General features: G+C 41.6%; 1 protein-coding gene across 1 annotated transcript in view; it reads left to right on the top strand.

Annotated features, from left to right (window-relative positions):
* Positions 1-15,080, top strand: part of UNC13A (unc-13 homolog A) — a 210,686-nt gene that overhangs the window by 111,684 nt on the left and 83,922 nt on the right. Inside the window, exons 15-19 of the mRNA XM_075282689.1 lie at positions 27-32; positions 2,253-2,324; positions 2,408-2,627; positions 9,178-9,405; positions 13,729-13,870. Coding sequence (XP_075138790.1) covers positions 27-32; positions 2,253-2,324; positions 2,408-2,627; positions 9,178-9,405; positions 13,729-13,870 — 668 coding nt within the window. The remainder of the gene's footprint in view (positions 1-26; positions 33-2,252; positions 2,325-2,407; positions 2,628-9,177; positions 9,406-13,728; positions 13,871-15,080) is intronic.

The following is a 15,080-nucleotide window of genomic DNA, read 5'->3' as shown; positions in this document are numbered from 1 at the left end:
ATTTCATGCATTCCTTCTATGCAAAGGCAATGGTAAGATTGAATAAATATAATCCACTTTACACAATACACAGATTGTTATAATGTACCAACTACATACCCATCATAAACAACAAGTTTTACTTTTTTCAGTAAAGAACACTGAAAAGAAAAACATCATTCTGAGGGACATATTGGATTGTTCAGTGGTCATTAAATTTTTATTCTATTTAATGCTAATATTTTTAAGTTGTTTTCCACAGTGTTGACCAAAAGTATTGGCACCCCTGTAATTCTGTCAGATAATACTCATTGTCTTCCAGAAAATGATTGCAAACACAAACTCTTTGGTATTAATATCTTCATTTATTTTGCTTGCAATGAAAAAAACACAAAAGAGAATGAAAAAAAAGTCAAATCATTGATCATTTTACTCAAAACTCCAAAAATGGGCCGGACAAAAGTATTGGCACCCTCATGCATACTTGGTAGCACAACCTTTAGACAAAATAACTGCGAACAACCGCTTCCGGGAACCATCAATGAGTTTCTTACAATGCTCTGCTGGAATTTTAGACCATTCTTCTTTGGAAAACTGCTCCAGGTCCCTGAGATGTGAAGGTTGCCTTCTCCAAACTGCCATTTTGAGAACTCTCCACATATGTTCTATGGGATTCAGGTCTGGACTCATTGCTGGCCACTTTAGAAGTCTCCAGTGCTTTCTCTCAAACCATTTTCTAGTGCTTTTTGAAGTGTGTTTTGGGTGATTGCCCTGCTGGAAGACCCATGACCTCTGAGGGAGACACAGCTTTCTCACACTGGGCCCTACATTATGCTGCAAAATTTGTTGGTAGTCTTCAGACTTCATAATGCCATGCACACGGTCAAGCAGTCCAGTGCCAGAGGCAGCAAGGCAACCCCAAAACATCAGGGAACCTCCGCCATGTTTGACTGTAGGGACCGTGTTCTTTTCTTTGAAGGCCTCTTTTTTTTTTTTTTTTTTTTTTTTTTTTTCCTGTAAACTCTATGTTGATGCCTTTTCCCAAAAAGCTCTACTTTTGTCTCATCTGACCAGAGAACATTCTTCCAAAATGTTTTTGGCTTTCTCAGGTAAGTTTTGGCAAACTCCAACCTGGCTTTTTTATGTATCTGGGTAAGAAGGGGGGTCTTCCTGGGTATCCTACCATACAGTCCCTTTTCATTCAGCCGCCGAAGGATAGTACGTGTTGACACTGTTGTACCCTCGGACTGCAGGGCAGCTTGAACTTGTTTGGATGTTAGTCGAGGTTCTTTATCCACCATCTGCACAATCTTGCGTTGAAATCTCTCGTCAATTTTTCTTTTCCGTCCACATCTAGGAAGGTTAGCCACAGTGCCATGGGCTTTAAACTCCTTGATGACACTGCGCACGGTAGACACAGGAACATTCATGTCTTTGGAGATGGACTTGTAGCCTTGAGATTGCTCATGCTTCCTCACAATTTTGCTTCTCAAGTCCTCAGACCGTTCTTTGGTCTTCTTTCTTTTCTCCATGCTCAATGTGGTACACACAAGGACACAGGACAGAGGTTGAGTCAACATTAATCCATTTCAACTGGCTGCAAGTGTGATTTAGTTATTGCCAACACCTGTTATGTGCCTCAGGTAAGTAACAGGTGCTGTTAATTACACAAATTAGAGAAGCATCACATGATTTTTCAAACCGTGCCAATACTTTTGTCCACCCCCTTTTTTATGTTTGGTGTGGAATTATATCCAATTTGGCTTTTTAACAATTCTTTTTGTGGTTTTCCATTGAAGACAAATTAAATGAAGATAATAATACCAAAGAATTTGTGATTGCAATCATTTTCTGGAAGAAAATGAGTATTATCTGACAGAATTGCAGGGGTACCAATCCTTTTGGCCAACACTGTATAGCCTTGATTTTAAGTCTGCATTCTATCAACTGTAATGTACCCATATTATACATCCCTGTGAACACCATGGATCTTACAGCCAGAACTTATAGTACCTTATATCCTTGTGATGCTGATAGTTCAGTTCATTAAAGCCTCAGTCGTAAGTGGTTTTTAGGCTGTAAAACAGAATACGGATATTACAGATATAGAATGTTATTATGGTCTCCCACGACTGGAGAATGTCTTTTTTTTTTTTTTTTTTTTACACATTTTATTTCATTTCCACTGCATTTTTTAACCTGCCCAAATTTGCACCATATATTAATTTTATTTATTCACTGTAAAAAATAACATCTTATATTTTTTCCCTCAGTCCCTGGTTCAATCCCGCAAAGCAGGCATAACATCTGCACTTGCAACAAGCACTTTAAATAATGAAGAGCTAGTAAGTACTGGAATTGTATATTAAATGAAATGTTAAAAGTAAATTAACTTGATACTCACTTCACTATATATTGGTATTTTCAGAAAAATCATGTTTACAAGAAGGCCCTTCAAGCTTTAATATACCCTATTTCCAGCACTACACCTCACAACTTTGAGGTGTGGACTGCCACAACTCCCACCTACTGTTATGAATGTGAAGGGCTCTTGTGGGGTATTGCCCGGCAGGGTATGCGCTGTACAGAATGTGGAGTTAAGTGCCATGAAAAATGTCAGGACCTCTTGAATGCCGACTGTTTGCAAAGTAAGCATTAATTTGTGTGTACACGGAATGATATCTGTACTCTTCACCACCATCTAGACATGTTTGTGTTTGCATATCAAGTAATGCTAGCTTGTCCTGTGTAAGGCTTTCATATAGTAATATTTATCGAAGCTATGAAATTACATGCTGTGATATAATCCATAATCTTCTATCTAAATGTAATTGTTAGCAATATTAGGCTGTTCACATGTCTCATTTACTTTTACAAAAGACACTAGTGCTAAGGCCCCATGTTGCAGAAATGCAGCTTTTTTTGTTGCAGATTTTGTTGTGTTTTTTTTGAGCCAAAGCCAAGAATGGCTTTAACCCCTTAGTGACCAGCCTATTTTAGACCTTAATGACCAAGCCAAATTTTGGAAATTTTCCCTGTGTGACTTTGTTAGTGAATAATTCTGTAACAGTATAGCGCATCCAAGCGATTCTGATATTGTTTTTTCGTGACATGTTGTACTTTACTGAGAAGGTAAAATTAGACTGATATAACTTGTGTAAATTTATTAAAAAACTTGCAAATGCTGAAAATTTTGAAATTTTTTCAATGTTTTCCATTTTCAGCTGCGATATCTCAATATATGCACAATAATACAGGGCAAAAAAGTTTGTAGTTATATACTTCCAAATGTTCCTTTTGTGTTTCAAGCATATTTGAAATAATTTTAGCATATTTGAGTAATTTAGACAATTTACAAGTTTATCAAGTTTATAAGCAAATTTTGGAAATTTGGAGTATGTGATTTTTTTCCTGTACCAAGCTATGTTTGCAGACAGGAATAGGTGACATAATGACAGAAACCCCCATTAAATGACCCAATTTGTAAAACTAGACCCCTTCAGATATTCTTTGAGGGGTATAGTGAGCATTTTGATCAAAAAAATATTGTTTTGCAAGAATTATTACAAATGATGAAAAAAATTACATTTTCATTTTCTTCAAATATGTGTCATTTTAAAGCCAGTTTTTTTGCACACAACACATCAAAAAGAAGAAACACACCCCAAAATATATCACCCCACTTCTCCCGTGTTAAAAAATGTACACTTTGTGGCCTTAGTCCTATGTACGCACATATAGTAGGGCCCAAGAGTTAGGGAGGGCCAAATTTATTTCAAAACACAAATTTTGCTTTCAGATATTTTAGGCCCATTGCACATTTGAACAAGATTTCAGTTACCAAAACAATTGAAAACCCCCATAAATGACCCCATTTTATAAACTAGACCCCTTAAGGTATTCATTGAGGGGTATAGTGAGTACTTTGACCCTATAAGTTTTTAGAAAATGTGCGTCAAACAAAAAATTTCATATTTTTTTACACAAAAGTGTCATTTTATAGGCAGTTTTTTTGCACATAACACAAGAAAATGAAGAAAAACACTCCAAAGTAGATGACTCCATTTCTCCTGTGTTCAAAAACGTACACTTTGTGGCCTGAATTTTATGTACGGATGCACGGTAGGGCCCAAAAAGAAGGAAGCACCAACTGGATTTCAAGACACAATTTTTGCTTCCAAATGTTTCAGGCCCATTGCGCATTCAAACAAGATTTGAGTTACCAAAACAATTTAAAACCCCAATAAATGACACCATTTTATAAACTAGACCCTTTGAGGTATTCATTGAGGGGTATACTGAGTATTTTGACCCCATAGGTTTTAAAAGAATTTGTGTCAAACAAAAAATTGTCATATTTTTTACACAAGAGAGTCATTTTAAAGGCAGTTTTTTTGCACACATGCCATGAAAATAAAGAAAAACACCCCAAATTAGATGGCCCCATTTCTCCTGTATTCAAAAATGTACACTTTGTAGCCTTAATCCTATGTACGGACGCACGGTAGTGCCCAAAAAGATGGGAGCACCAACTGGATTTCAAGACACAAATTTTGCTTTCAGATATTTTAGGCCCATTGCACATTCAAACAAGATTTGAGTTACCAAAACAATTGAAAACCCTCAAATGACCCCATTTGATAAACTAGACCCCTTAAGGTATTCATTGAGGGTTATAGTGAGTATTTTGACCCTATAGCCGTTTCACAGATTTTACTAACCTTGGCATGTGTAGGTTAAAAATTACTAAAATGTCCCTTTATCCCCAAAGTTTTCATTTTCACAAGGGGTTAAAAGAGAAAAAGCCCCCCACAGTTTGTTACACAATTTCTGCTGAACATGGCAATACCCCATATGTGGCCATAATCTGCTGTATGGGGACATGGTGGGGCTCAGAATGGAAAGAGCGCTATTTGGCTTTTGGAGGGCAGATGTGACTGGAATAGTATTCAGGTGCCATGTCGCATTTGCTGAGCTCATAAAGTATCAATACAATGCAAACCCCTCAAATGTGACCCCATTTTAAAAACTACACCCTTCAAAGAATGTATCAAGGGGTATTATCATTTTGAGCCTAAAAATGCTTCCCAAAAATTAATGTACAAAATGAAAATTGAAATTTTTAAAGAATATGCCATTTCAGTGCCCAATACGTTGCCCCCACTTTGTGTTGTCAGAGACCTGCACTCCTAAAAGTATTAAGGGGACATCCCGAGGGGCAAAAAATTATATTTGTGGGTGTAAGCTGCTGCTTGGGCACACAGCAGGGCTCAGAAGGGAAGGAGCACTGCGCTTTTTAGCTTTTGGGGTACAGATTTAGAGGGACCCTCTGGGCGCCATGATGTTTTTGCAGAGCCCTGGAGTTGACAGTAAACTGGAATTCCCCAATAAGTGACCCCATTTTGTAGGGGCAATTTTAGGGTCTCTGTAAATGTGACGTGGTGTCCAAACACCAACAATCTAAATCTGCACTCCAAAAGCACATATCGCTTCTTCACATCTGCGCCCTGCTGTGTACCCAAATGGCAGTGTATGCCGACATGTATGACACTGGTGTACCCCAGATAACGGACTTAATGCTATATGTGGGTAGAAATGGCTGTTTGGTACAGCCGGGCACAGAATCGAAGGAGCGCTATTTTGGTTTTTATCGCAGTTTGGTTTTTGGACGCCATGCCACTTTTGCGAAGACCCTGAATTGCCAATAAAGTGGAATCTGCAGACATGTCACCCCATTTTGGACACTAGCCCACTGATGGGATATATCAAGTGGCGTAGCGAGCGTTTTTAACCCTTGAGGGTTGCATTTATTTAGTTTCCAGAAATGAAATCGCAACTGAAAATGAGAAGTTAAAAATGAAATTTTTCCAGAGATTCGCCATTTTAGTGCCCGATATGTTGTGCCCAACTTATGTCAGCAGAGATACACACTCCAAAAACTGGTAAGCGGGTATCCCGGGCACAACAGCTTTTAGAGCGTTCATCTCTGATACAAGGCGGGCACCACATATTACGCACTGAAATGACATATTCCTGGAAAAATTGGTATTTTCACTTCTCACAATCAGCTTCATATTCATTTATGGATAATAAGTTATAGCAACACTTGGGGGTTAAAAATGCTCTCTGTACCCCTGGAGAAATCCTTCAGGGGTGTAATTTCCAAAATAAGGTCTCAGGGGATCAGGGGATCCCACTTTACTGGCGTTTCAGCTCTACAAAAGTGTCATGGCATCCAAAAACCAAACCGTCTGTGCTCCAAAAACCCAATAACCCTTCTTCCCTTCTGTGTCCGGCTGTGCCCCAATATCAGTTTATACCCACATATGACATTACGTACATTATCCCGGGTACACCAGTGTCATACATGTGTCATACATGTGGCATAAACTGCAGTTTGGGCACACAGCAGGGCGCAGAAGGGAAGGAGCGCGATGTGGCTTTTGGAGCACAGATTTGGATGTTTGGTATCTGGACGCGATGTCATGTTTGTAGAGCCTGTAAGGTACCAGAAAGTGGATTCCCCAAAGGAGTGACCCCATTTTGAAAACTGCACCCCTCATAGAATTTATCAGGGGGCGTAGTGAGTATTAGTATCCCAGACGTGACTGCACAGCGGATGGCGAAGAGGGAATATATAAGCTGTGCGGAGAACATTGAAAACGCCAAATTCCCTACTATGTTCAAGTAGCTCCTATGATTGGGGGGGTCACTTTGGGGGTCATTTCTGGTGTCCGTTCCCTCATAACGTGTAAATATGGGGTGTCCCCTGATATTCGCTCGCACCGCTTATATATTCCCTTCCTGATGCAGCCAGTCGTGTTCCAATGATTTGGCGATTTGGCGGGTTTTTGTCTTCACATTGTTAGATGCTATATTTTCTTTATTTTTCTGGTGACGTGGCCATATAAGGCTTGTTGTTTGCGGGATGAAGTGCATTTTGTAATGACACCATTTTTGGGTGCCTATATTCTATTGAATACATTTTAACTCTTTTTTTGCTGGATTTAAAAAAATAAAATCAATTCTGGCATTGAGTTTTCCCTTTTAAATTTTGCGCCATGCAGCGTACAGTATAAATAACATGTGACCTTTATTCTGCGGGTTGGTACGGTTACGGCTATACCTCATTTATAGTATTTTTTATGCAATACTAATTCTACAGAACAAAAACACATTTGGGGACATAAATCAGTGATTTTTGCATCGCCATCTTCTGAGAGGCGTAACATTTTTATTTTTTGGTTGACAGTGTTGATTGAGGGCTTATTTTTTGCGGGACAACCTGCGCTTTTTATTGGTACTGTTGTGGGGTGCATATGACTTTTTGATCACTTTTTATAGCATATTTTCTAAGGTGAGATGGTGAAAAATCACTACTTCCGGCGTTTTTTTTTCCGTTTTTTTTTCCCCTGACGTTTACCGTATACATTAAATATTGTTTCAGTTTTATTGTACAGATTGTTACGGACGCGGCGATACCAAATATGTATTGTTTTTATTAATTTTTAGTTTTTTTTTTTACATAACTCATTTTCTATAGAAAAAAGGGGATTTTTGGGGCTTTATAACTTTATTCATTTTTTTTCAAAAGCTTTATTTATTTATTTTTCACTTTTGATTTCACTTTTTTTATGTTTCCCTTTTAGGACACTTGATTCAGCAATGATTTCACTGCTGAATCAGTGTTACAGGCTGGAGACACAGGAGACACAGGCTGCACGTGTCTCCAGTCTGTATCAGGAAGCCAAGCGATGTAGACGCATCGCTTGGCTTCCTGAGTACTGGGGGCAGGATCAACCAGGTAATGGAGGCTCAGGCAGTCTGGGGTCACTGGCCAGACCCCAGACTGCATGTTAGAGACACTGGCACCCCCCGATCTCGCCGCGGGGGGTGCCGATCTGACCGGCAACACAGCGGAACCGCTTCAGTTCCGTGATCATGTTTGATCACGGAACTGAAGGGGTTAAAACCCCCCCATCGGAGCCCCCTCTGATGGGGGGTTATGGAGCAAGGTCTTAGCTGTAAGATACAGCTAAGACTTGCTCCAACTACATCGGCACTGAAAGGGAATCCTTCCCTGACTGCCCGACGTAGTTTTCCTATAGGGCAGTCAGGAAGGACCTGTCAGTGCCGATGTAGATTCCCTATGGGCCGGTCGTTAAGGGGTTAAAGAGGACTTTTCACGTCCTCAGGGCACATATGGGGTAATACATCGATAGAAAGCTAAATTCTGCTTTCCCGCTCTGTGCCCCTGCTGAAGAGCTATCTGTGCCGTTACCGTAGCTATTCAGTGTCAGAAGGGCGTTTCTGACAGTCAGTCAGAAACGCCCTTCTTCATAGTAGCGTCTATTGCGCTGTACTGTGAGAGGAGGCATTCCTTACCACTCAGCCATGACGCTGAACGTTGAGGAACACCACCTCCCCTCCTGATAGTACTTGTCCATAGACGAGTACTGGGGAGGCATTCCTCACCGCTCAGCATCATTGCTGGGCGGTAAGCAACACCCCCTCTCACAGTACAGCCCAATAGACCCTACTGTGAGGAGGGGCGTTCCTGACTGACTGTCAGAAACGCCCTTCTGACACTGAAGAGCTATGGTATCGGCACCAATAGCTCTTCAGCGGGGCACAGAACTGGAAAGCTGAATTCAGCGCACTGTCAGCTTTCTAGCTGTGTATTACATCGCATGTGCCCTGAGAAAGTGAAAGGTCCTCTATAAAGGGAATGGGAAATATATAGTAAGTACTTGCACCTCTCCCTTTTGCTCAATCTGCTTCACTTCTTGCATTAGCACAAAAAAAACGCAACAAAGTCTGCAACAAAAAAAAACTGCATTTCTGCAACGTGGGACCTCAGCCACAGGGAAGCATACATGCAAAACAGCCCACCCGTAATAGTCAATGACTGCAAAGTGTTGTGGCTTTGTTTAGCCAGCCACATCCTGACACCATTGGGTGTATGGGGCTTTGGTTTATGTGAGACATAACATGTCAAAAACATGGCAAAACCTCTTATTTTTGCTCAGAAAATCATAGAATATCTGCAAAAATCTCATGTAAATATACCTAAACTTGGATTCCGTTTCTTCTACAATCATTAGTAACAAAAATAAATATTAAAAATATTAGAATTTATAATATTAAAACAATGTTTTAAATCATCTCAAACAATTTTTGTTGTCTTATCCCTAACAGGAGCAGCTGAAAAGAGCTCCAAACATGGAGCTGAAGACCGAACACTAAATATTATCATGGTTTTGAAAGATAGGATGAAAATCCGGGAAAGGAACAAACCAGAGATATTTGAGCTTATTCAAGAAGTCTTTGGAGTTGCTAAAGCCACACATGCACATCAGATCAAAGCTGTGAAGCAGAGTGTTCTGGATGGGACTTCAAAGTGGTCTGCAAAGATCAGCATCACCGGTAAATAAGTTACATGCTTTATGTAAGAAATGTAGATTCTATATACTTCTACTACTACTACTACTACTACTACTACTACTACTACTACTACTACTACTACTACTACTACTACTACTACTACTACTACTACTACTATATAGGTAAACTGCAAATATGTGTATTTGGAGAAAATGTTAAATAGTTGTCTCAAGCTGTTAAAATTTGTAATTGGAAACACTAGCCATTGATATAAATGATATAGTGTTTGCCATACAAAATTTAGAATAAAAGCATAAAGCATAGTTAAAAATCTTTGTGATCCTTTTTAGAGATGAGCGAACACTAAAATGTTCGAGGTTCGAAATTCGATTCGAACAGCCGCTCACTGTTCGAGTGTTCGAATGGGTTTCGAACCCCATTATAGTCTATGGGGAACATATACTCGTTAAGGGGGAAACCCAAATCCGTGTCTGGAGGGTCACCAAGTCCACTATGACACCCCAGGAAATGATACCAACACCCTGGAATGACACTGGGACAGCAGGGGAAGCATGTCTGGGGGCATAAAAGTCACTTTATTTCATGGAAATCCCTGTCAGTTTGCGATTTTCGCAAGCTAACTTTTCCCCATAGAAATGCATTGGCCAGTGCTGATTGGACAGAGTACGGAATTCGACCAATCAGCGCTGGCTCTGCTGGAGGAGGCGGAATCTAAGATCGCTCCACACCAGTCTCCATTCAGGTCCGACCTTAGACTCCGCCTCCTCCGGCAGAGCCAGCGCTGATTGGCCGAAGGCTGGCCAATGCATTCCTATGCGAATGCAGAGACTTAGCAGTGCTGAGCCAGTTCTGCTCAACTACACATCTGATGCACACTCGGCACTGCTACATCAGATGTAGCAATCTGATGTAGCAGAGCCGAGGGTGCACTAGAACCCCTGTGCAAACTCAGTTCACGCTAATAGAATGCATTGGCCAGCGCTGATTGGCCAATGCATTCTATTAGCCCGATGAAGTAGAGCTGAATGTGTGTGCTAAGCACACACATTCAGCTCTACTTCATCGGGCTAATAGAATGCATTGGCCAGCGCTGATTGGCCAAAGTACGGAACTCGACCAATCAGTGCTGGCTCTGCTGGAGGAGGCGGAGTCTAAGATTGCTCCACACCAGTCTCCATTCTGGTCCGACCTTAGACTCCGCCTCCTCCAGCAGAGCCAGCGCTGATTGGACGAATTCCGTACTCTGGCCAATCAGTGCTGGCCAATGCATTCTATTGGCGTGATGAAGCAGTGCTGAATGTGTGTGTTTAGCTCAACTACACTGGTGGAGTAGTTGAGCTAAGCACACAGATTCAGCTCTGCTTCAATCAGCGCTGGCCAATGCATTCTATTAGCTTGATGAAGCAGAGTGTGCACAAGGGTTCAAGCGCACACTCGGCTCTGATGTAGCAGAGCCGAGGCTGCACAAAGGTTCAAGCGCACCCTCGGCTCTGATGTAGCAGAGCCGAGGGTGCACTTGAACCCTTGTGCACCCTCGGCTCTGCTACATCAGAGCCAAGGGTGCACTTGAACCCTTGTGCACACTCTGCTTCATCAAGCTAATAGAATGCATTGGCCAGCGCTGATTGAAGCAGAGCTGAATCTGTGTGCTTAGCTCAACTACTCCACCAGTGTAGTTGAGCTAAACACACACATTCAGCACTGCTTCATCACGCCAATACAATGCATTAGCCAGTGCTGATTGGCCAGAGTACGGAATTCGGCCAATCAGCGCTGGCTCTGCTGGAGGAGGCGGAGTCTAAGGTCGGACCAGAATGGAGACTGGTGTGGAGCAATCTTAGACTCCGCCTCCTCCAGCAGAGCCAGCGCTGATTGGCCGAATTCCGTACTCTGGCCAATCAGCGCTCGCCAGTGCATTCTATTGGCGTGATGAAGCAGTGCTGAATGTGTGTGCTTAGCTCAACTACGCCGGTGGAGTAGTTGAGCTAAGCACACAGATTCAGCTCTGCTTCAATCAGCACTGGCCAATGCATTCTATTGGCGTGATGAAGCAGTGCTGAATGTGTGTGCTTAGCTCAACTACGCCGGTGGAGTACTTGAGCTAAGCACACAGATTCAGCTCTGCTTCAATCAGCACTGGCCAATGCATTCTATTGGCGTGATGAAGCAGTGCTGAATGTGTGTGTTTAGCTCAACTACGCCGGTGGAGTAGTTGAGCTAAACACACACATTCAGCACTGCTTCATCACGCCAATAGAATGCACTGGCCAGCGCTGATTGGCCAGAGTACGGAATTCGGCCAATCAGCGCTGGCTCTGCTGGAGGAGGCGGAGTCTAAGGTCGGACCAGAATGGAGACTGGTGTGGAGCGATCTTAGACTCCGCCTCCTCCAGCAGAGCCAGCGCTGATTGGCCAAAGTACGGAATTCGGCCAATCAGCGCTGGCCAATGCATCCCTATGGGAAAAAGTTTATCTCACAAAAATCACAATTACACACCCGATAGAGCCCCAAAAAGTTATTTTTAATAACATTCCCCCCTAAATAAAGGTTATCCCTAGCTATCCCTGCCTGTACAGCTATCCCTGTCTCATAGTCACAAAGTTCACATTCTCATATGACCCGGATTTGAAATCCACTATTCGTCTAAAATGGAGGTCACCTGATTTCGGCAGCCAATGACTTTTTCCAATTTTTTTCAATGCCCCCGGTGTCGTAGTTCCTGTCCCACCTCCCCTGCGCTGTTATTGGTGCAAAAAAGGCGCCAGGGAAGGTGGGAGGGGAATCGAATTTTGGCGCACTTTACCACGCGGTGTTCGATTCGATTCGAACATGGCGAACACCCTGATATCCGATCGAACATGTGTTCGATAGAACACTGTTCGCTCATCTCTAATCCTTTTCAATCTTTCTGGTGTAGTTTCTCTGATTCCCAGTCCCCTTTCATCTCTATAAAATTGCAACCTACCTCTACACACAGCGTTCCCTCCTGCTACTGGCCAGACAATCCAAGAGTGGCAGTGTACTTAACCCCTTCCCGACATGCGCCGTAATAGTACGGCGCGTGTCGGGTCTGTAACTATGGCGACCGCCCGGGAGCCGGGCGGCCGTCATAGCCGCCGGGTGTCTACTGCTTTAAGCAGTAGACAACCGGCTCTAATGCCTCCGATCGGTCCCCGGACCGATCGGAGGCATTAACCCCTCCGGCGCTGCTGTCACAGGCCATTTTGGCAGGGATCGCCGGCTCCTGGAGCATGCTCCAGGGCCGACCCCCCGTTGCCATGACAGCCGGGAGCCTTGTTAAAGGCTCCCAGCCGGTCTGCAAATTCTCTCTTTTGCAGGCTGGTGTATACAGCCTGCAAAAGAGATGATGCTTTTTTGCAATGCATTGCAATGCATTAGCATTGTAATGCATTGCATTAGTGATCAGACCCCCTGGGGTTCAACACCCCTAGGGGGTCTAATAAATGCGCAAAAAAAAAAAAAAAAAAGTAAAAAAAAATATAAAAAAATATAAAAAGTATTAAAAGTTCAAATCACCCCTCTTTCCCTAGAACACATATAAAAGTAGTTAAAAACTGTGAAACATATACATGTTAGGTCTCCCCGCGTCCGAAATCGCCCGCTCTACAAATCTATACAAATATTTTTCCTGTTCGGTAAACGCCGTAGCAGGAAAAATAGTCAAAAGTGCCAAACTGCAGTTTTTTCACTGTTTTAATTCTGATTAAAAATTTGAATAAAAATTGATCAAAGCAATAACATTTCCCGAAAATGGTAGAACTAAAAAGTACACCCAACCCCGCAAAAAAAGACGCCCTATACATCCCCGTACACCTATGTATAAAAAGGTTACGGCCGTCGGAATATGGCGACTTTTAGAAAAAAAAATTTTTTAACACCGTTTTGAAATTTTTTTTTAGGGGTCAAAATGTAAATAAAACCATATAAATTTGGTATCCCTGGAACCGTACCGAAACACAGAATATAGGGGACATGTCATTTTGGCTGCACAGTGAACGCCGTAAAACCAAAGCCCGTAAGAAAGTCGCAGAAATGCATTTTTTCTTCAAATCCACCCCATTCTGAATTTTTTTTCCTGCTTCCCAGTACATTATATAGAATAATTAATGGTGGCATCATGAAGAAAAAATTGTCCCGCAAAAATTAAGACCTCATATGACTCTGGGAGCGGAGAAATAAAAAAGTTATGGGGTTTAGAAGGAGGGGAGTCAAAAACGAAAAACGAAAATCAAAAAATGCCATCGGCGGGAAGGGGTTAAACAGTTGTGTCAAATTTCCAGGTACAGAAAATGGCATATGCTTTATCTCTTACTGTTTTGCAGTGGTGTGTGCACAGGGCCTCCAAGCCAAGGATAAAACAGGCTCCAGTGATCCCTATGTTACTGTACAGGTCGGGAAAACTAAGAAAAGAACCAAGACCATATATGGAAACCTAAACCCTGTGTGGGAGGAAAATTTCCACTTGTGAGTTTGTGAATTAAAATCACCAATTTGTATATTTTATAAAAACAAACAAACAAAACAGTCTATTCACTATTTTGTGTTACATTGCTTGTATTCTACTACACTAAAAATAAAAATGTCCATATTCATATAACTTTTATTGATATACAGTATATGTGACATGCAGAGATTAGTGCAGACACAAAATTTGGATCCATATTAGCTGTTTGTGTGTACATTACTTTTAGCAATACGCTAGTAAGCTCAATTTTGCTGGCTTAAAGAAGGAAAAAAAAAGGTAGCAAATGCACCAAAGACTTTGAACATGCAGCAAATAGCATTTATATTGCTATATGCTAAAAGCCCACTAATGCTGCCTTGCAGTAATGCAAGGGAAAGCCTGGACCATGTCCACCAAGGAAGTTATATGTCTTTTGAGATAGTGTGCCCCTCTGCTGTGTCATGTTCTCCCTTTTCAAGTGCTTCTATCCAAGGCATCAGTTACATCAGTATCACTTTTTTTTGTGCCGATTATGGGGATAATGTCTATCCTTAGGGAGAGATCACCTTCTCAGGTGTGTGGAGACTTATACAGCCATAGTTGCTCCACTGCAAAGGAACATGGGAAGAATATGCAAATCTGTCTCCCAAGATGTAAACAAAGTCCAAAGAGACAGAAACGGTGCCGTCCGTAGCTGAGAAATTGATTTGTTTATAACCTCGCATCATACAGTAAAGACTTCTGGGAAGTTGGGCATCTTGTTCAGGGTGCTTGCTATAGAGGGCAGCATAACAGAGGCACTGTCTCCCTGTTTACATCTTGGGAGACAGATTTGCATATTCTTCCCATGTTTTTTTTGTCCCTTATGTCATTACAACTGATGAAAAAAAAATGCAGCAATTATGTTTTTTGTTTTGTTTTGTTTTTACAAATTTCTACTCCAAAACCATAAGTTGCCATCAGTTGTCAGTTTTTTACCTTCATTTTTTTATCATGATGGTCCATGAAAAGGTAGGTTCCAACGTCACCTAAAATCAGCCCAGCTTTCTTTTGTCTCATTCACTTCTGTGGGAGTTACAGAAATAACATCACAAGTAAGAATGATTTTTTATTTCTCTTTTTTTTTTTTTTAATGCTACTAAGTTGTTGTTTTTTTTTTGGGGGGGGCAGGTTTTTTAAGATTGTTTGGAATAATTTAGACTTGTTGAACTCTGTCAGTCATTGCCATTT

This window comes from Leptodactylus fuscus, chromosome 1 (genome assembly GCF_031893055.1).
Source record: "Leptodactylus fuscus isolate aLepFus1 chromosome 1, aLepFus1.hap2, whole genome shotgun sequence".
In the NCBI taxonomy this organism is placed as follows: domain Eukaryota; kingdom Metazoa; phylum Chordata; class Amphibia; order Anura; family Leptodactylidae; genus Leptodactylus; species Leptodactylus fuscus.
The sequence above is the reverse complement of the archived record's forward strand: the minus strand, read 5'-3'. Positions and strand labels throughout refer to the sequence as shown.